This window comes from Podarcis bocagei (genome assembly GCF_964188305.1).
Source record: "Podarcis bocagei genome assembly, chromosome: 3".
Taxonomy (NCBI): domain Eukaryota; kingdom Metazoa; phylum Chordata; class Lepidosauria; order Squamata; family Lacertidae; genus Podarcis; species Podarcis bocagei.
Genome location: NC_138127.1, coordinates 63,819,017 through 63,834,660, shown reverse-complemented (window position 1 = coordinate 63,834,660; position 15,644 = coordinate 63,819,017). Strand labels below are relative to the sequence as shown.

The window sequence follows — 15,644 nt, the reverse complement described above, 5'->3', positions numbered from 1 at the left end:
AAAAGCAAGTCGCGACCACAGTACATGTGGTTCCCAAGTGTGTTGATGTATTTTTTCCTGCTGCCAAACACACAGACATATTTAGAAGGCAAGTTACTGTGCCTCTTAATAATGTCTCACAGGGTACTAATGAATACAGAAGATCCATTTATTGCCTACTATCCATTGTCCAGCTCAACACAGCCAAAGGTTATTCAATCCACATGCTTCATTGCATCATGTTCTGTCCACCACGACAGCTACTAAAGAGAAGAAAGTTTAAAAAAAACAAACCACACTAATAAGTCTAACTAGGGGAAAAAATTAGGAGTGGAAGGCAACTAACTTTACCCTCAGAGCAGACCTACTGAAATGAAGGGACCGAACTTTGTCGCGCTCCTTAAGTTCAACAGGTCTGCTGTGAGGCAAAGTTAGCTGGAAAGAGTTACCCCCCCTAACTTCTTGTTCTGCACCCAGAAACCGCATGAACTATCATCCATTACGTTCTCAGCAAAAAATATCCTCTCTCCCGACACACCGTTAAAGCCTGCCTCAGCGACTACTCTCTTCCCTTAAGTGGGAAATAAAACTTTGCTGCACCAGCTGCAGCGGGACACGCGCGCGCGCGCGCTCCAACCCCCCAGACCCAGCGGGAAGAACGCGAGGCCAGGACCCAAGCTGCGCACCGCGTGACCTGGCGGCTCCCGGCAAACAAACACGCACCGTCCGACTGCTGGCCGCCGGGCTGATGAGGCGGCTCGTGGATGGCGGGCGACATCCCGCTCCGCACTCGCCTTCCGACACCGCAAATGGGAGAAGAGCCCCAATTCGCTGGCTGGGGAGGCCGTAGGCAGGGTAGGGCGGAGAAGGCGCCTGCGCGTCATCCGGGTATTGTACCGGGCTTCCCTTCTTCGCTCGCTCGTGAGCTCCTGTTTTCGCCGCCTCAGCTGTGAGGAGAGGCGGAGCTGAGCGGGTGGAAGGCGTCTCTGTGTTCGGTTTCTCTGTCTATTAAAGGCGCCCTCTTTCCCCAGTGGCTATTGGTTTTATTCTTCTCTCCCTTCCCCGAAACCACGTACAGTACACAGATTTAATAAATGAATCAGTGCAGGATTTATGTATAAGCTAAACAAGCTATATCTTAGGGCCCCGCTCTCATGGGGCCCACCAAAAAAATTAAAGGAAAAAAATCACTGGATGTACATTTCCAAAATATAAGAGAAAAAAACAAATAAAATAAAACCTACATACAGCAACAGTGTTTTGTGTTGTGTAGGCTCCTATGGTGTAAGTAATGGGCCCTGCCTGCTAGCCTACTCCCTAAAATATCCCTGGTTTGCTCATTTCTATATACAGCGGTACCTTGGTTCTCAAACAATGCGTTCAGAAGTCTGTTCCATATAGCATATATTCAACACAAAAACAGTGACAATTTGTTGACAAAGGACAGCTGGACATATAAAGGACCCCATTACCGTCAGTAGCTTAGGGCCTCATTAAATCTAAATCCGGCCCTGGTTCAAGGACAGGTTCCCAGAAGAGGCACCATGGCCTTAATCCGAATTAGGAGGGAAGGCAACACTAGACCTCTTTTGCAAAGGATGCAGAAATGTTGAAAGGGCTCCATGTCCTAATTCAGCTTCCAGCACTTGCTCTACGCACACCCTGCTCCAAAAGAGTGTGCCATGTATTGGTTAGAGCGTCGGGACAGGACCTGGGCTAGCAGTGTTCAAATCCCAGCCAGCCCTGAAGCTCCCTGACCCTGGGTGACCCTGAGCCAGTCGCTGCCTCTCAGCCTAAGCTACCCCACTGGGTTGTTGTGGGGTTTAAATGAGGAGGACCGCCTTGAGCTTCTTGGAGGAAAGGTGGGGCACAAAGTAAATAAAATGAAGTGTAGCATCTTGCTTACGAAAGCTCATGCCCCCCAAATTTAATATGTCGTAGGGCTGCGTTTTTACACTACTGATGAGTGCATTTTAAAATGTAGAGCTTATACTTAGGTATATAACTCTTGCTGGGCTGAGAATTGCTGTGGTCATTTTCCATCCCATCTACTTACCATTTTTTCTCTTTTGCTTTAGTGCTCTGAATGCTGGATTCTTTTTATTTCTTCCAGGAATTAGTTTGTAGAACTGTCCTTGCCAGTTTCCTAATACTGGATGGATGGATGGATGGATGGATGGATGGACTGACTGACAGGTCAGACTGCTGGAAGCAAAGGTGGATCTAGGGAAGCACAACCGTTGGGTCGCACCAGGTGCAGAGCTTCTGGGGTGCTGCAACAGGTGCCACAACTATGAAGTCCAATGGAAGGTGGGACAGATTTTGGCGTCGCACAGGGCACCACTGAACTTTGAGATGCCATGGTCCACCACTGCTGGAAGATGGGAGCCAGTTTGCTTCGTACTGAGCAGCTGTACTGCCTGCACATTTCCCCCTACACCTCTGTGCATAAAAGTTTAGGTAAGCAAGAAGCATCTCAGTTCAAGGACACATTCCAGCCTGCCAGAAACACTCAAGGGGAATACAAAGCAGGGCTGGTAAGTGGTGTGGAAAGTCCCAAGGGCAAGATATCTCACATCCCTGGTTTAAACTAATGTGCAAAGCGGGCCTAATTCAGTTTCATGTCCTGTGCATATCTACTGTAAGATGCATGACAACTCAAGCAGGCCTCTTGTTCGTATTTTATATTTAAGTCAACACAATCTCTTAATAAATTAAGTAAGTTTGCTGGAAGGCTGTCATTGGATGAGTAGCAAATTGACAGAGTCATTAGCTCTCCCATGTAAAATCTTGGCTTCTTGCATTCACTGTGAACTTGTATCATGGTTCTGGTTAACCTATCTGTTAATTATGAAAGTATCAAGTTGTTCTTTACTCTGAAGAGCAAGATCTTTCTTGGCACACCCCCAGACCTCACCCCAGATCACTGAGGCACAACCTACCATATGGGCAGTTTTTGAGAATAAGGGGTAACTGTTCCACAGAAACTCATTTTGTATGTGAATCTCATGTTACTGAGTAATTAGCTACTTGGCAGTGGCTTACAGCTTAAGTAAAGCTTCACAGGTTTCATGACCTGATCTTTGTCACTGATAAGGGTGCATATATTTGAAGCTATTTGAATACTTCTTGATCAATGGGTGGGAGTTTTCACTTATTGGGAGCAAGTCAAGCTAAAATTATTACAGGTAGGTAGCTGTGTTGGTCTGACGCAGTCGAAAAAAAATCCAGTAGCACCTTGGAGACCAATTAAGTTTGTTCTTGGTATAAGCTTTCATGTGCATGCACACTTCTTCAGATATGAAGGGGAGATACGGAGAGAGGTATCTGAAGAAGTGTACATGCACACGAAAGCTTATACCAAGAACAAACTTAATTGGTCTCTAAGGTGCTACTGGACTATCTGTCTATCTATCTATCTATCTATCTATAGATTACATTTATATCTGTTATAATGATTCCATATTCTAATGATATACACACAACACACACACACATATTTGCAAGTTTGGGCCTTTGAATATACAGAAAATAACAATATATTAAAACACTTAGCTAAGGTTAAATGCCAAGGAACTCTCCCTATATAGTATTGGTATTTGATAACCAAAGATTATTCACCTACAAAACCATTTATATCTGTTATGAGTTTTGGGGAGAGGGATCCAGCAGGTGTTAAAATATAAGCCAAGCTAGCTTTCTGTATTGAGGTGATAGCCTGGGTAATGAGGCATTAAGGGAAACAAAGGAAAGTGGATCTGTGTAAGATGACTGTTTACTGGCTGGTAGTCAAAATAAAAAAAATCCTTCCTGTAGCACCTTAAAGACCAACTAAGTTAGTTCTTGGTATAAGCTTTCGTGTGCATGCACACTTCTTCAGATACATTGAAAAGTGTACTTTTCAGATATACTTTTCAGTGTATCTGAAGAAGTGTGCATGCACACGAAAGCTTATACCAAGAACTAACTTAGTTGGTCTTTAAGGTGCTACAGGAAGGATTTTTTTTTTATTTTGACTATGGCAGACCAACATGGCTACCTATCTGTTACTGGCTGGTAGTTAGAAAAAGACAAAGGCAAAAGTTGAGTGGTAGTGGTATGACCTGGAAGTAGAGCAGCAAGCTGGAGAGAGAGCAATGCTTGAGAACAATGTTTTATTCCTGCTGGAATCCAAGGCTGTGATTATGGCAGAAACAAGACTGTTTCTGATGTCCATGCTGTGAGCCCCTCCATCGCAGGCTCAGATTGTATACGTATATGTAAATAAACCATTTATCATAAAGACACCACAATCTCTGCTGTGACTAATTCCCAAAGGAAACATTAACCCAGAGTAAGTGCCTGGAACCCCTGGAATTTCGCACTGTTCAGAGATTAGGGTGGCATGCAACATATCTAAATAAGAGAAGGACAAACGACAGGAGATCTTGTAGTAGATAAATATTATCTTTCAATAAAGGCTTGAGGTTTTCCATTTATTTAGATTCCAAAAGAAATTGTATCAAAGAAAGCACTCAAATCTTATTTATTTCTCTGTGATTTTTAAATAGAGTAAACTTACAATCTCCAAAACATTAAAAATGGCCGGAAAGATTAAAAATGTGGGATGGCTCCTTGATCTTTTCTCTGCCCCTTAATTTACCACCACATCTCCTTCCCCTTGCCTTTTATTCTCAGCTGTCTCAGAAGCTGAACATAAGTCTAGGTGAAAGAGAAAAAGGCCTAGAGGAGAGAAAGAATCAGCGTGTGGCAGACTGGTTGAGCATTCTTCTCCTGTCTTCTCATTCGCCTTTGCAGACGTCCTCCCCAGGCAAGTTGAAAGTTATGTCAAAGGAAATATGTGTGTTCGCTGGCATCCTATGTAGTTTTACAGTAAAAAATATGCAAGACACAGCAAGACGATGAGCATCCCATTGCAGGAGAGAGAGCAGCATTAAATATCTGCTTGTGTTTTTAGTGTAGAACACCAGCTGTCATTTGCCCTGCAGTCTTTGGGAATTGGAAATCTCCTTCATGGATCAGAAATCACATGTCAAAGGCCATTTTCTGTTGGTGTTGGCAGGCTTGTTACTGTTGGGTGAGGATGCTGGATGGATCAATCATCCTGTGGGAATAATTCCAGGAGAGGGAGGCAGGGAGGCAAAGATCACCTCAGGGCTTGCTCTCTGGCCAGACTTTTATCTCCCCACCCTGAGTGATCTACCATCAACTGCTCTGGGGAAAGGATTTTTAGTATGTTAAAATTGCTTATTGTGTTTTTAAAATATGCAACTTAATTATAATCTGCCTTGGAAGAATCTGTATCCTGAAAGATGGGATAGAAATAATTGTAACAAATAAATAGAAAATGGAAGATCAGTTTGGCAATACATTCTTCAGGGGGGTAGTTTTTAAAACAAGACAAAACTATCATGGTTTCTGGAGCAATCCTTAGCTCTGAGTAGCTCGCTAGAGTGATGTGGAATGGACAATTTTCCAGTGCTTTATTTTTCCGTGGAAACTCTTCCTTAAGTTCATCAGGAAAGACGACTGGATGCCAATTGCACATACAGTATTAGACAAGTTTCAACATTTTTAGCTTCATTAACTAAATACAAGTAAAATAAACTTGCTAAATTAGATAACTGTCTAGAGCAGGGGAGTCCAATGTGCAGTCCAAGGGCCACACACGACCCTCAATGCCTCTTTTGGCGGCCCTCAGCAACATTTGACACCCCTCCAGCCCTTGCAATGCCTTCTGAAAGCTGAGTAAGCAAGGCGCTAGCCTTTGGGAAGGAGGAAGGAGGGCTCTGACAGGGTCCTAGAGTCCTTCCACCTTTCCAAAGCCTGGTTAGCACTTTCCCAACTTTGGGGAGGAGGTGGGAGGGTTCTAGGACCCTGCCAGGGCCTCACAACACCTTCTCAAAACCCGGCGCCTCCCTTAGCCAGCTTTGGGAAGGCAACCCTATTCCAGAAAACCCACAACACTAACTCATTATTATGTTATGAGGTTGAACTGTTTTTGTGATAGCACACCCAAGCATTTATGCTTATATGCAGTTGGACAATTCAATTTTTATGGGCTTAAAAGTTACCAGTTATACACCTGCAAAATGGGAGCCAAATTGATCTTTGTGTCAAGGCTGGGCTGTTATATGCAAATAGTTCATTCTGTAGAACTCCACGTATTCCTTTGCAATGGAGGCTGGTGACACTAAATGCAGGTGGTGTGGACAGGGCCCAAAACCTTTTCGAGGGCTGTTGTAATGACCTACCTCTGTCTGCAGGAGGTCTTAAAGGGGAGCTCAAATCCATCCACTCTATGGTGATAATTTTGATTGACTAGGAAATGGCTCTCACAAAGTAATTGCCACCATGTAATGGAAGGTGCCACTATGCCATTCTCTGATGGAGACTCTGTGTGTGTAAACTGGCACCTCTGTGTGGTGATCTTTCAAGCAGTGCCAGTTTATACAGAACCAACTTTACCTCACAGGTACTTATGTGGGAACATTTGTCAAATGTGAATAAGTCGTCAATATAGTGCGGTTAAGGAACACATATTATTTGCCATTGACTGCATACTCAACATGATTCCAAAGATGTAGCCTGAACAGAATAATAATAGACATAGCGTGGTTGAATTTGATATATTTTAACAAATATACTGTCTTCCCAGCAGCTACAAGTAAAAAACCCCTACCCCACGGCATTCTTTAGAGATGGAGTATTGAGGATGAACTGGAGGCATTTTATTCTAAGCTGAGTGTGAAGAATTTCCTGCTGATAACTGCAGACACCTGTACACTTAGATTGTGTTTCAAATGCAAACAGATGCACCATATCATGTGTGTAACAAATGCTAGACTTGGGATCCTCAGATACTTCTCTTGGCACCCACCACCCTGCCCTTTTAAACATTTTTAAAATGTCAATGAGAGTTTTTTCCAAATGTGCCCCAACTTCCCAAAATGCAGGAGACCATGTGCTGCTTCATGCTAAAAACAATGTGTAGGGTCTACCCACCTCTCCTGAGTCAACACCTTTGTTGAGAAGGAGTTTGCCACCACTCCTTATGCTCAAATTATTACTTATAAGCATAGTTAACATTTTCTATGTAAAAGAAATAAAAGGTGGTCAAGTGGCTTGCTAAGCAAAGTTCTGCAAAGGAAATCAACTAAATTGGGAGAAAATTTGGGGAAAGACACCAAGTATATCTAGTTGTGCATTGTTTGGAAGGTATACTGAATGAATCTCCATAACTAAATCCATTTTTAAGGTTTGAAAAGCAGGCTTTATTTAACAGGCACATTTTAAGAATACAGGGCTGTATGGTGTTCTTTGCCATTTGCTGATACTTCTAAGTGCTTGCATTGCATCCCCCCCACGACTGCTTCAAGTAAAAAAGTTTATTGCTCTATATAGGCTTCTAAGATGACAAATGGTTACTAATAACTTGCCATACAATTGCTGTACTAAGGTAAAAAAAAAAACCTGATTAAAAACTGACATTCAGCATTAATCAAGAAAAAATGCAGCAGAACAATGAACACAGCATAAAGAAAAACAGTTTAACACAAACATGTTGAACTTCTTTATATTATCCTGTTAATTTTGTGCCCTTTCAGCTGCCCAGGTAAAAGCCAGGTATTAGGTGATAACAAATATTAGTCATATTCAAGAGCAGAGCCATTGAAATAAACGGACTTCCGTAACTTGTCTGCTGATTTTAATGGCTGTGCTCTGAATATGACTTAGCTGAATATAATCTATTGCTTTTAAGGTTAAAGCTATAACTTATCATCCATCTATTGACATAGAACTCCTGAGGCTCTGTGACTTTTATGCCAACAGAAAGCCAAACCAAAATTAAAAACAGAGTTACACATTAAAATAAATTAATTAATTAGAGTTCCGTATGATATTAGGTAGTATGTTCTTGGTTTGATTCATTTCCCTGTTTCTCTCGTATATGCAACTCTCCCTGTAGAAGCGTGCCAAATCTGGTCTCCACAGATGAGAGCACTACTTCAGCATGAAAGTAAAAAAACAGGCACCTGGAGGGAGACTGTGAAAGACTCGTATAAAACGTGGATAATTCTTAAGGAAAACATTTCATGAATTTTAATGTTTTAATGGGTTAAACTTTCAAAAGGTTTCAATATTTTATCTTTTTCCTGAGGCTTCCTAACTTGACACTGAGAGAAATACTTCCTACAGGCTTTGTTTTTTTACTTTAAATTACAACCAGGTAAGGCGTTAGGCAAATGCAGTGGGTAACTATATAAGGCTGACAAACTACATATGAACGATGTAAAAAACTATCAATGCTGCACACTTTATTTGATATACTGGTTACTCACTGAATGTACCTGCTAAACTTATTTTGAAGTCAGCTTGCCACACTTTTCAATGAGCAAACTGGAGGGTAATACATATATATTCACTTAACATGCCTAAGGTGACCGCTGCTCGTTACAGGTCACTTTCGCCATACAATGCTGATGAAAATGAGGTATAATCCAGAGCTCCAGGAACACCACCTGGACCTTTGTAGGCTGGCATTCTTTTAATGCAGTACTGAGCTTGTTCGGGTGGCAGTTCTCGAAGCAGCTCCTCAGCAAGAATATAAGGCTGCAAAGATTTATAAAAAGGAATTTCTTCAGAGGTTTTCCTGTAACTTCTCAACATCAGAAAAATAATAATATATGAAATATTTATTGTTTGTACCCTACAGTGGCAATTCTATAAGGGTTGGTCAGAAGCCCAGGGAAACTGTGGTATGCCATAAATATATCATACTGCATTCTCATAGATTTTCCTACCAGTTACGCTAGGGCATTTCTACATATTTTACAGGCCTCTGATACAATTGATTCACACAAGCCACATGACACCCATGTGTAGTTCCTCTGATCCTTGGCATTTTTCACTGGAAGCAAGGATTGTGCAGCAACCTGCCTGGACAAAATTGTGCTTTCCTCATTAGAAAATTTGAGCTTGCGTGTACTTTTTAATTTCAGCTGCAGAATTTGGGGCCTGTAGAATTTGTAAAATTTAGGTCAAGTTTCTCTAGAATTGCCACGAGTGGACTTGTCACTCTGGTTTGCCAAAACCATACTGCTGCTATCCTTTATTTAAGCCATATGAGTATTATTTAACCTGCTGTTTTTAACCTAGGTTATAGAACGTTTTGTTCAGCTTTTCTAGCATTTGGGTACCTGTATGAGCTGAGGAAAATGGAAAATCCCACCATCTGCAGACAAAAACACTGACCTTATCTGAAGCCAGGATCTTGAAAGAAGCAATAACTTGTTCAGCAGTGTCAGTGTCTGCAGTCTCTCTGGTCATGAAGTCAATAAAAGATTGGAAGGAGACTGTTCCCTGACCGTTGGGATCAACTAAGGACATGATTCGGGCAAACTCAGCTTCACCCTTGGATAGGATTCAAAATCAGTCATGGTAGAGGGAAAAATCAGAAAGAATTATATAAGCAAATATATACAATCTCACAGTTTTGCTTTTTAAAATACAAAATTCACTTGTGTGTCCAAATTGTCATTATTTTTATGTACGCAAAAATTTCCTTTAAGTATTTTCAGATAGGAAGGGATTATTTCATAGCCATGGGTCACAAAGAGAGCTAAGCAGGTGTAAGCCCACTGAAATCTGGTGCTTTATTCAGTTGTGGTCTTGAAGCATAGCACAAATACCAAAGCTAAGCATAATAAACCAGAGGTGGAATTAAAAGTTGCGCTATTATCATAGTTTGGTTAGCACAAGTGTTTCTGCTTGCCATATGGAACAATCTCCCCTCTTCCCCCCGTATGCTCTTCTGGGGGTTCTCCTGACCACCCAAAGCAGGTGGGGGCATGCAGAGGAGGAGACGGGAAGTCTCATTGCAACTCATTGTGCTGGCTCCTGCTCACACAAATGTTCAGTTGAATCACGTCCCATTAAATTTTAAACAATCAGTTTATGGAGCTGCTTGGTTTTATTAAAAAAAATTAAGTAAATGATTGACGTTATCCAGAAAAGAAACAGAATATATTCTGCTGTATCTGTATGCCTTTAAAATTTATCTGTGGATAAATAATGTTTAAGTTAATGTCTATGTCCACAAAGGCATACAGATACATTTGTACATGGCTATGGGGGGAAGAAACAAGTTTGGTAAACTAAGATTTTGAGTAACTTGAGTTTGGCTGTGGGTGTTCTATGAAAGCATCCATAATTCTGCTAGGGCACCTGTAGTGTAAAATGCTGTATCTGTAGCACGTGGAACACTTTAACAAAATTGTATCTTAAAATTCATACCAGATCATAGCCCATGGAAATTAAGCAGGCTCTGAAGTCATCATGGTCCATAAGCCCATTCTTCTTCTGTTGATGGGAAGAAGTACATAGAACATAGCAAGAAAGGTTTCACAAATCACAAGCAAGCAGTTCATCAGGATTCCCATGAAGTTAAAATAACCCAACCATCAATTGCATGATACACAGCGTGTTTTTTTGATGGACCAGTCCAACTATCAGTTGAAGGGAGGAAGTAGTAGATTACATGAAAGCAAACATCACTAGAAATAATGTCAGAAAAGGGCCAATGAGATGCAGCAAACAGAATCAAAGAAGACAAAGTGGGAAGGGGAAAGGAAAGTTTAACACTGGAGTGGCATACATTTAATTGTTTTTAACATTAGTGTTGTAACATCTGTCAAGAATTACAGTGCTTTTAAAGACTGATTTGTAATATAGACATTGTTGGCATGTTCCCCCAAAACTGATTTTTTTGAGCAGAAAGTACTTATTTGTGGGACTTGGAATTATTTTATAGTTTTATTTGTTGGAGTGATGGTTTGCTTTGCATCCAATTATTGGATTCCTTTGCCTGGGATCAGGATAAGTGGAATTAAAAGGTTGCATGTTTTACCCTGTGGTGGTTTTTTAAAGCTCCACTGGAAGGCAATTATATTAATTAAAGTAAGACTATTAACTGCCGAGATCTAACTTTTTAATGAGACATTGATGTGGAGGTTACTTGAACTGATTGCCATAGTTTATTTTAGTATTTAGTTTGTTTTCCTGTATTCTTTCCACCTTTCCTAAACTGCAGAAGCAAGCTCTATTCCATGGATGGGGTAATAATAATAATAATAATTTGTTTGTTTGTTTGTTTATACCCCAGCCACTCTGGGCAGCTTCCAACAAAATATTAAAATACAGTAGTTCATCAAACATTAAAAGCTTCCCTAAACAGGGTACCTATGACCTCCAGGTCTTGTTGGATTACAGCTTCTAACATCCCTGACCGTTGGCCAAGCTAGCTGGGGCTGAGTTCAACAACATCTAGAAAGACACAAATCTCTCATATTTGCTTTAACTGCACTGGCACCCAAACTGCCAGACTGTCATGTCATGCAGGGGAACCACAGAAGAGAAGAAGGTACACAAAAAATTAATTTGGGTTATTAAATCAGACCATTGATCTATCTATCTCAGTACTATCAACACTGACTTTCAACAGTGTTTCAGATGCGACATTCCCAGCCCTATCTGAAGATGCCAGGGATTGAACCTGGGACGTTCTGTGTGCAAAATGATCCCCTGCCACTGAACTAGAGGCCTTCCTTTACTGACCCAGAGAGAAGTGAGAGCGGTTAACACATTCTGCTTACCAACGGAAATCACTTGCCTCCCCCATAACTGTTCATCCAGAAGGACAAACCTGGGTACCATATAGATAGATGACGGTAGGGGAAGAGGTGTTCCTTGTTATGCTAAGGGCCAGATGGAACACCTGCGGAAGTTCCATCAGGGAAGGACTGAGGTCTCTGACCACCAGTTGCTTATCCCTATCAAATATAAGCATGTAACAAAAATGAACTCAAAACAACTCTACTCTCCAATAGTAGGGTCCAATGGCATCTAGGGAATGGGGAGTTCTGATGCTCATTGCTTCGTGTCACAAGCAATCTATTCCAAAGGGGCTCAAAAAACACAAACAACTTTCCACAAGGTAATTTCAGTTGTAATGGCTGTTGTATGTGGGGAAGAATTAGATTTCTATCCAAATTAGATAGAACTTATTTAACAATCGTTAAATTATACACCAATGTCAAAATTATTGCCATAAGAAAAGGTATTTGGACAAATTACTAGCTAACAAAAGCACATTTATTGTCTGGATAAACAATGGTGTGAAAAGGTCTGTTCTCTCTGACATACACACATGCATCCCTTCCAGCTATTACCACCTAATTTAAATGGAATAATCCCTAGAAAATCAGATCAAAGACATTAATAATTGGATCCAATATGCACAAGCGTTTAAACCATATTTATCAGGCAGGAACTTAATTTTATGGATCTTTACTGATTGTTCTTCACTGAATTAAACACAGCATTTCCTTTTATTTTTCTGCTTAAGTACATCATCCAATCAAAAGCACTTTTAGAAACAACAGAATTAATTAGCTCAAAAGCAATTTTCTTTTGCAGCTGTTTCTAAACAGGAAGAGTAATACATTCTAGGAGCTGCTTTTTTTTTTTTTTTTTGCCAGGCATGAATAAGCACATGCATAAGAATGTTATAGAACTATGTCTGAGAAATGTGAGCCAGCTAGCCAAACACCACTTAATAATCTAACCCAGTGGTTTTCAACTAGTTTGTCATGGCACCCTGGGGTGCCTTGAAGGATGGTCAGGGGTGTGCAAGCAACACTGGCCTCTGTTCCTCTTCCCTCCCTCTTCTGATGCCCTCTCATGTCTCTGCCTCCCAAAGGCTTGTGTGGCTGTTTGTTGCAGCAGCCCTGGCTACAAGCTCGCCAGGTGAATGGTGCCTCTGGGGCTGGCCAAGGGGTGCTGGTTGCCAGAAGCTGAGGTGGCCTCAGAGTAAGCAAGCAAGCAGGCAGGCAAGGGAGCCCAGCCAACCAGTCCACCAGCCCTTCCTGTTGGGAATGGATAGACAAGTGGGAGGCTGGGCAGGCAGGCAGATGCTGCACTGGCCTTTCTTGTGCTTGCTGTGTGCAAGGCCTGCCTAGGGCTGAAGGGGAGCCTTTCCACAGTGCTCCTTGCTGACACTGCTGCCTCCTAAGGTAAGGACTCACGTTAGCCTTTGGCCACTCTCCGTTGGAGGCCACTCTCCTCTTCCCAGGCCCTTGTGGGGCAATGTGAGGAGGCACCTCTTTTGGGGGCAGTGGATGGGAGTTCAGAGAACAGGAGCAGCGGCAGTGGCTGCCTGGAGGACTCCCAAGAAGAGCAGCTGTTGGAACACTCCACAAGAGAGGGTGTTCAAGAAAGGGTGAGAGGCTGCTAGCTATGCAGGCATGGGGTGACAACTGGGTTCCTGAGCCCCACAGGTGTGTCGCAGAAAGAATGGTGGTCGGTCAAGTGAGCCATGGACTCAAAAAGGTTGAAAACCTCTGATCTGTGCTATTTCTGCTTGATTGGCCTTAGAAACAGGTGTCAACTACTTCAACCATCAATCAATCCCTTGGCATATTTCACATTATGCTTTGTGCACCACCTAAACACATGGTTGGTGGAAAATACAAATGAAGTCATCGAAAAAGTAATAGGGTGCTGTCTGAGATTATGGATGAGTTCTGGGGGTAGTTGTTGGTGAGTTGTTGGAAGGTATTTAGCAGTTCAGGAAGCTGGTATGGAACACTAGAACAGGAAGTACAGGAAATCAATACAGAGAAGACGACCTTTAATTCAACTGGATTACAGACCCAGACTGAGCACTTCAGGGATGGGAATGGATGCTTAGATTATGTCAGACAGATGTCTAATATCTGGAAATACCTGCTAACCTCTGCAGCTGAAATCTAAACAGTCTATATTATTAAGGTCACTAGTATTTTGATTAGTTGGAAACTTGGAGTGAAAGTTACTTCCAGTTTCAAAGCCTGCAGAGGACTGGGGCTCTTTTTCAAATACCAATACCAACATCGTTGTTCCCTGAACTTTTCCTCTGCCTCCCTGACTCAATTTGTATGCATTTTACCAATTTATGCTTCAACATTTCAGCCTTCACTTCTTGATAAGGGAGTATAGGATCACACACACAGAGTATTTATCCTCATCTCAAAATACTGAGATATAAAGTGGATTTCTTCAATGATCCTGACTAAACCACGTCATGCTTTGGAAGTATGTTTGAAGGTTTTGTGGGATTATGCTGCATAGACCTGCCCCTGCAGCCACCACATTCTCCAGCCATGTTCTGGCCAAGATCATGTGGAAGAACACTATGTACATACATATGTTGGTCTGCATATAGAACCCAGGCCCACCCAAAATACACCTGGAGGGAGCATGACTGGCATGAGCAGAGCAGTCCCACTCACACATTATTTTGATGCACACAGGGGATTTGAATTAAGCTTTTTTCACAGAAATGGGGATGAGTGGGGTGGAGAAAGAAGACAGTGACTTGAGTACAAGGACAGGAATACTGCCAGGAAACAGGAGAGACGAGAACTATATCAAGGCTGTGTGGATACATTTCTGGAATGTTTATGCTTCTCTGGATGAGAAGCTCTGGTTGGCCAGGAGTAAAGGTAAAGGTAAAGGGACCCCTGACCATTAGGTCCAGTTGTGACCGACTCTAGGGTTGCGGCACTCATCTTGCTTTATTGGCTGAAGGAGCTGGCGTACAGCTTCCGGGTCATGTGGCCAGGAGTAAGACATTCCAAATAGATTTGGGGTTGCCCTGAGTGGGCACTTCTTGGGTAGAAAAGATGTGAATTGCAGGTAGGGGCTTAGGGGAGGACTAAAGGAAGGCTTAATAAACAAACATTAAGACAGTAGCAGAGAAGCACAAACATGCTTTCTGGCACACCAGTTTCAAGTTAAAAAAAGAAAGGAAATGGGCTACTGTACCCTGTCAAAGTGATTAAACGATGCTCTAAATTCATTCATTTGTTGCTGGGTGATTCCTTTGGCATCTCTTGTAAGAATCTGATTCTCAACTTCATTGATCGTTCGGGCAATGGTGGTCAGTAACAGCTCCCATCCAACACGAATATGCTGTGGCAGAGAAACCGGGATGCTTTAAAGACAGCCCAAGAGAAAACCGACTGGCAGATTGATTGAAACTATTGATAAGTAGAACTGCTACCAAATACATAAAAGAATGATAGGTCAGAGGAAACCTACTCACTTAAACCAATTTGTATTCTGGTTTTCTATTTATCTGCATTGTTCAATTAGCAACTGAATTTCAGACAATGTTTTGACAAGCTTATTTATAAAACACCAGTTACTGGCTAATAAATATTGTAGAAATATTGCCGTAAACAACATTTCAGGATGAGGACTAACCTGGCAGATTCGGAAAGGCTATGATGGGTGACTGCTGGAGAGATCCACTGCTAGGAATATTTGGGTTTGACTGTGAATTGACCTGCCTATTATTGTGGTGTAGCAGAAGTGACACAATCCCTAGATTATATGATCAGAGGTGGAGTCAACGGGGGGGAGGAGGGCACTACGACAGTAACACAGTGACCAAGGCTAATCATGGGGGTATATAAAGCGAGATTCAGCATTTTATAGTATAGGGAGTTACAAGGTGTGCCTCAGGTAAGCAAATCCTCAGCTACAACAAGTCTATCCCTGACTTCATTATCAGTGAAATACAAGCTAGGTATGCTCTTCCTATGTCTTATTTTCAGATGTAA

The 15,644-nt window shown here is 41.9% G+C and overlaps 2 protein-coding genes and 1 long non-coding RNA gene across 4 annotated transcripts in view; 1 reads left to right on the top strand and 2 right to left on the bottom strand.

Moving 5' to 3' along the window:
* MTR (5-methyltetrahydrofolate-homocysteine methyltransferase) overlaps positions 1–1,110 on the bottom strand; it is a 63,442-nt gene extending 62,332 nt beyond the window's left edge. Inside the window, exon 1 of one of the 2 annotated variants that reach the window (XM_081188060.1) lies at positions 703–1,110. In XM_081188060.1, the coding sequence (XP_081044186.1) occupies positions 703–757 (55 nt within the window). In that variant the 5' untranslated portion in view covers positions 758–1,110. The remainder of the gene's footprint in view (positions 1–702) is intronic. The other variant, XM_081188058.1, reaches the window with a different exon arrangement.
* Positions 1,111–2,297: 1,187 nt separating this feature from the next.
* Positions 2,298–9,302, top strand: LOC308583487. The gene is made up of 3 exons (XR_014006250.1): positions 2,298–2,516; positions 4,657–4,789; positions 9,139–9,302. It is a non-coding gene; the product is annotated as an uncharacterized lncRNA (long non-coding RNA).
* The window catches only part of ACTN2 (actinin alpha 2), a 51,909-nt gene continuing 43,494 nt past the window's right edge, over positions 7,230–15,644 (bottom strand). Inside the window, exons 18-21 of the mRNA XM_081187478.1 lie at positions 14,845–14,991; positions 10,276–10,341; positions 9,235–9,393; positions 7,230–8,592 (exon numbers count right to left, since the gene is read on the bottom strand). Of these exons, the coding sequence (XP_081043604.1) occupies positions 8,434–8,592; positions 9,235–9,393; positions 10,276–10,341; positions 14,845–14,991 (531 nt within the window). The 3' untranslated portion in view covers positions 7,230–8,433. The remainder of the gene's footprint in view (positions 8,593–9,234; positions 9,394–10,275; positions 10,342–14,844; positions 14,992–15,644) is intronic.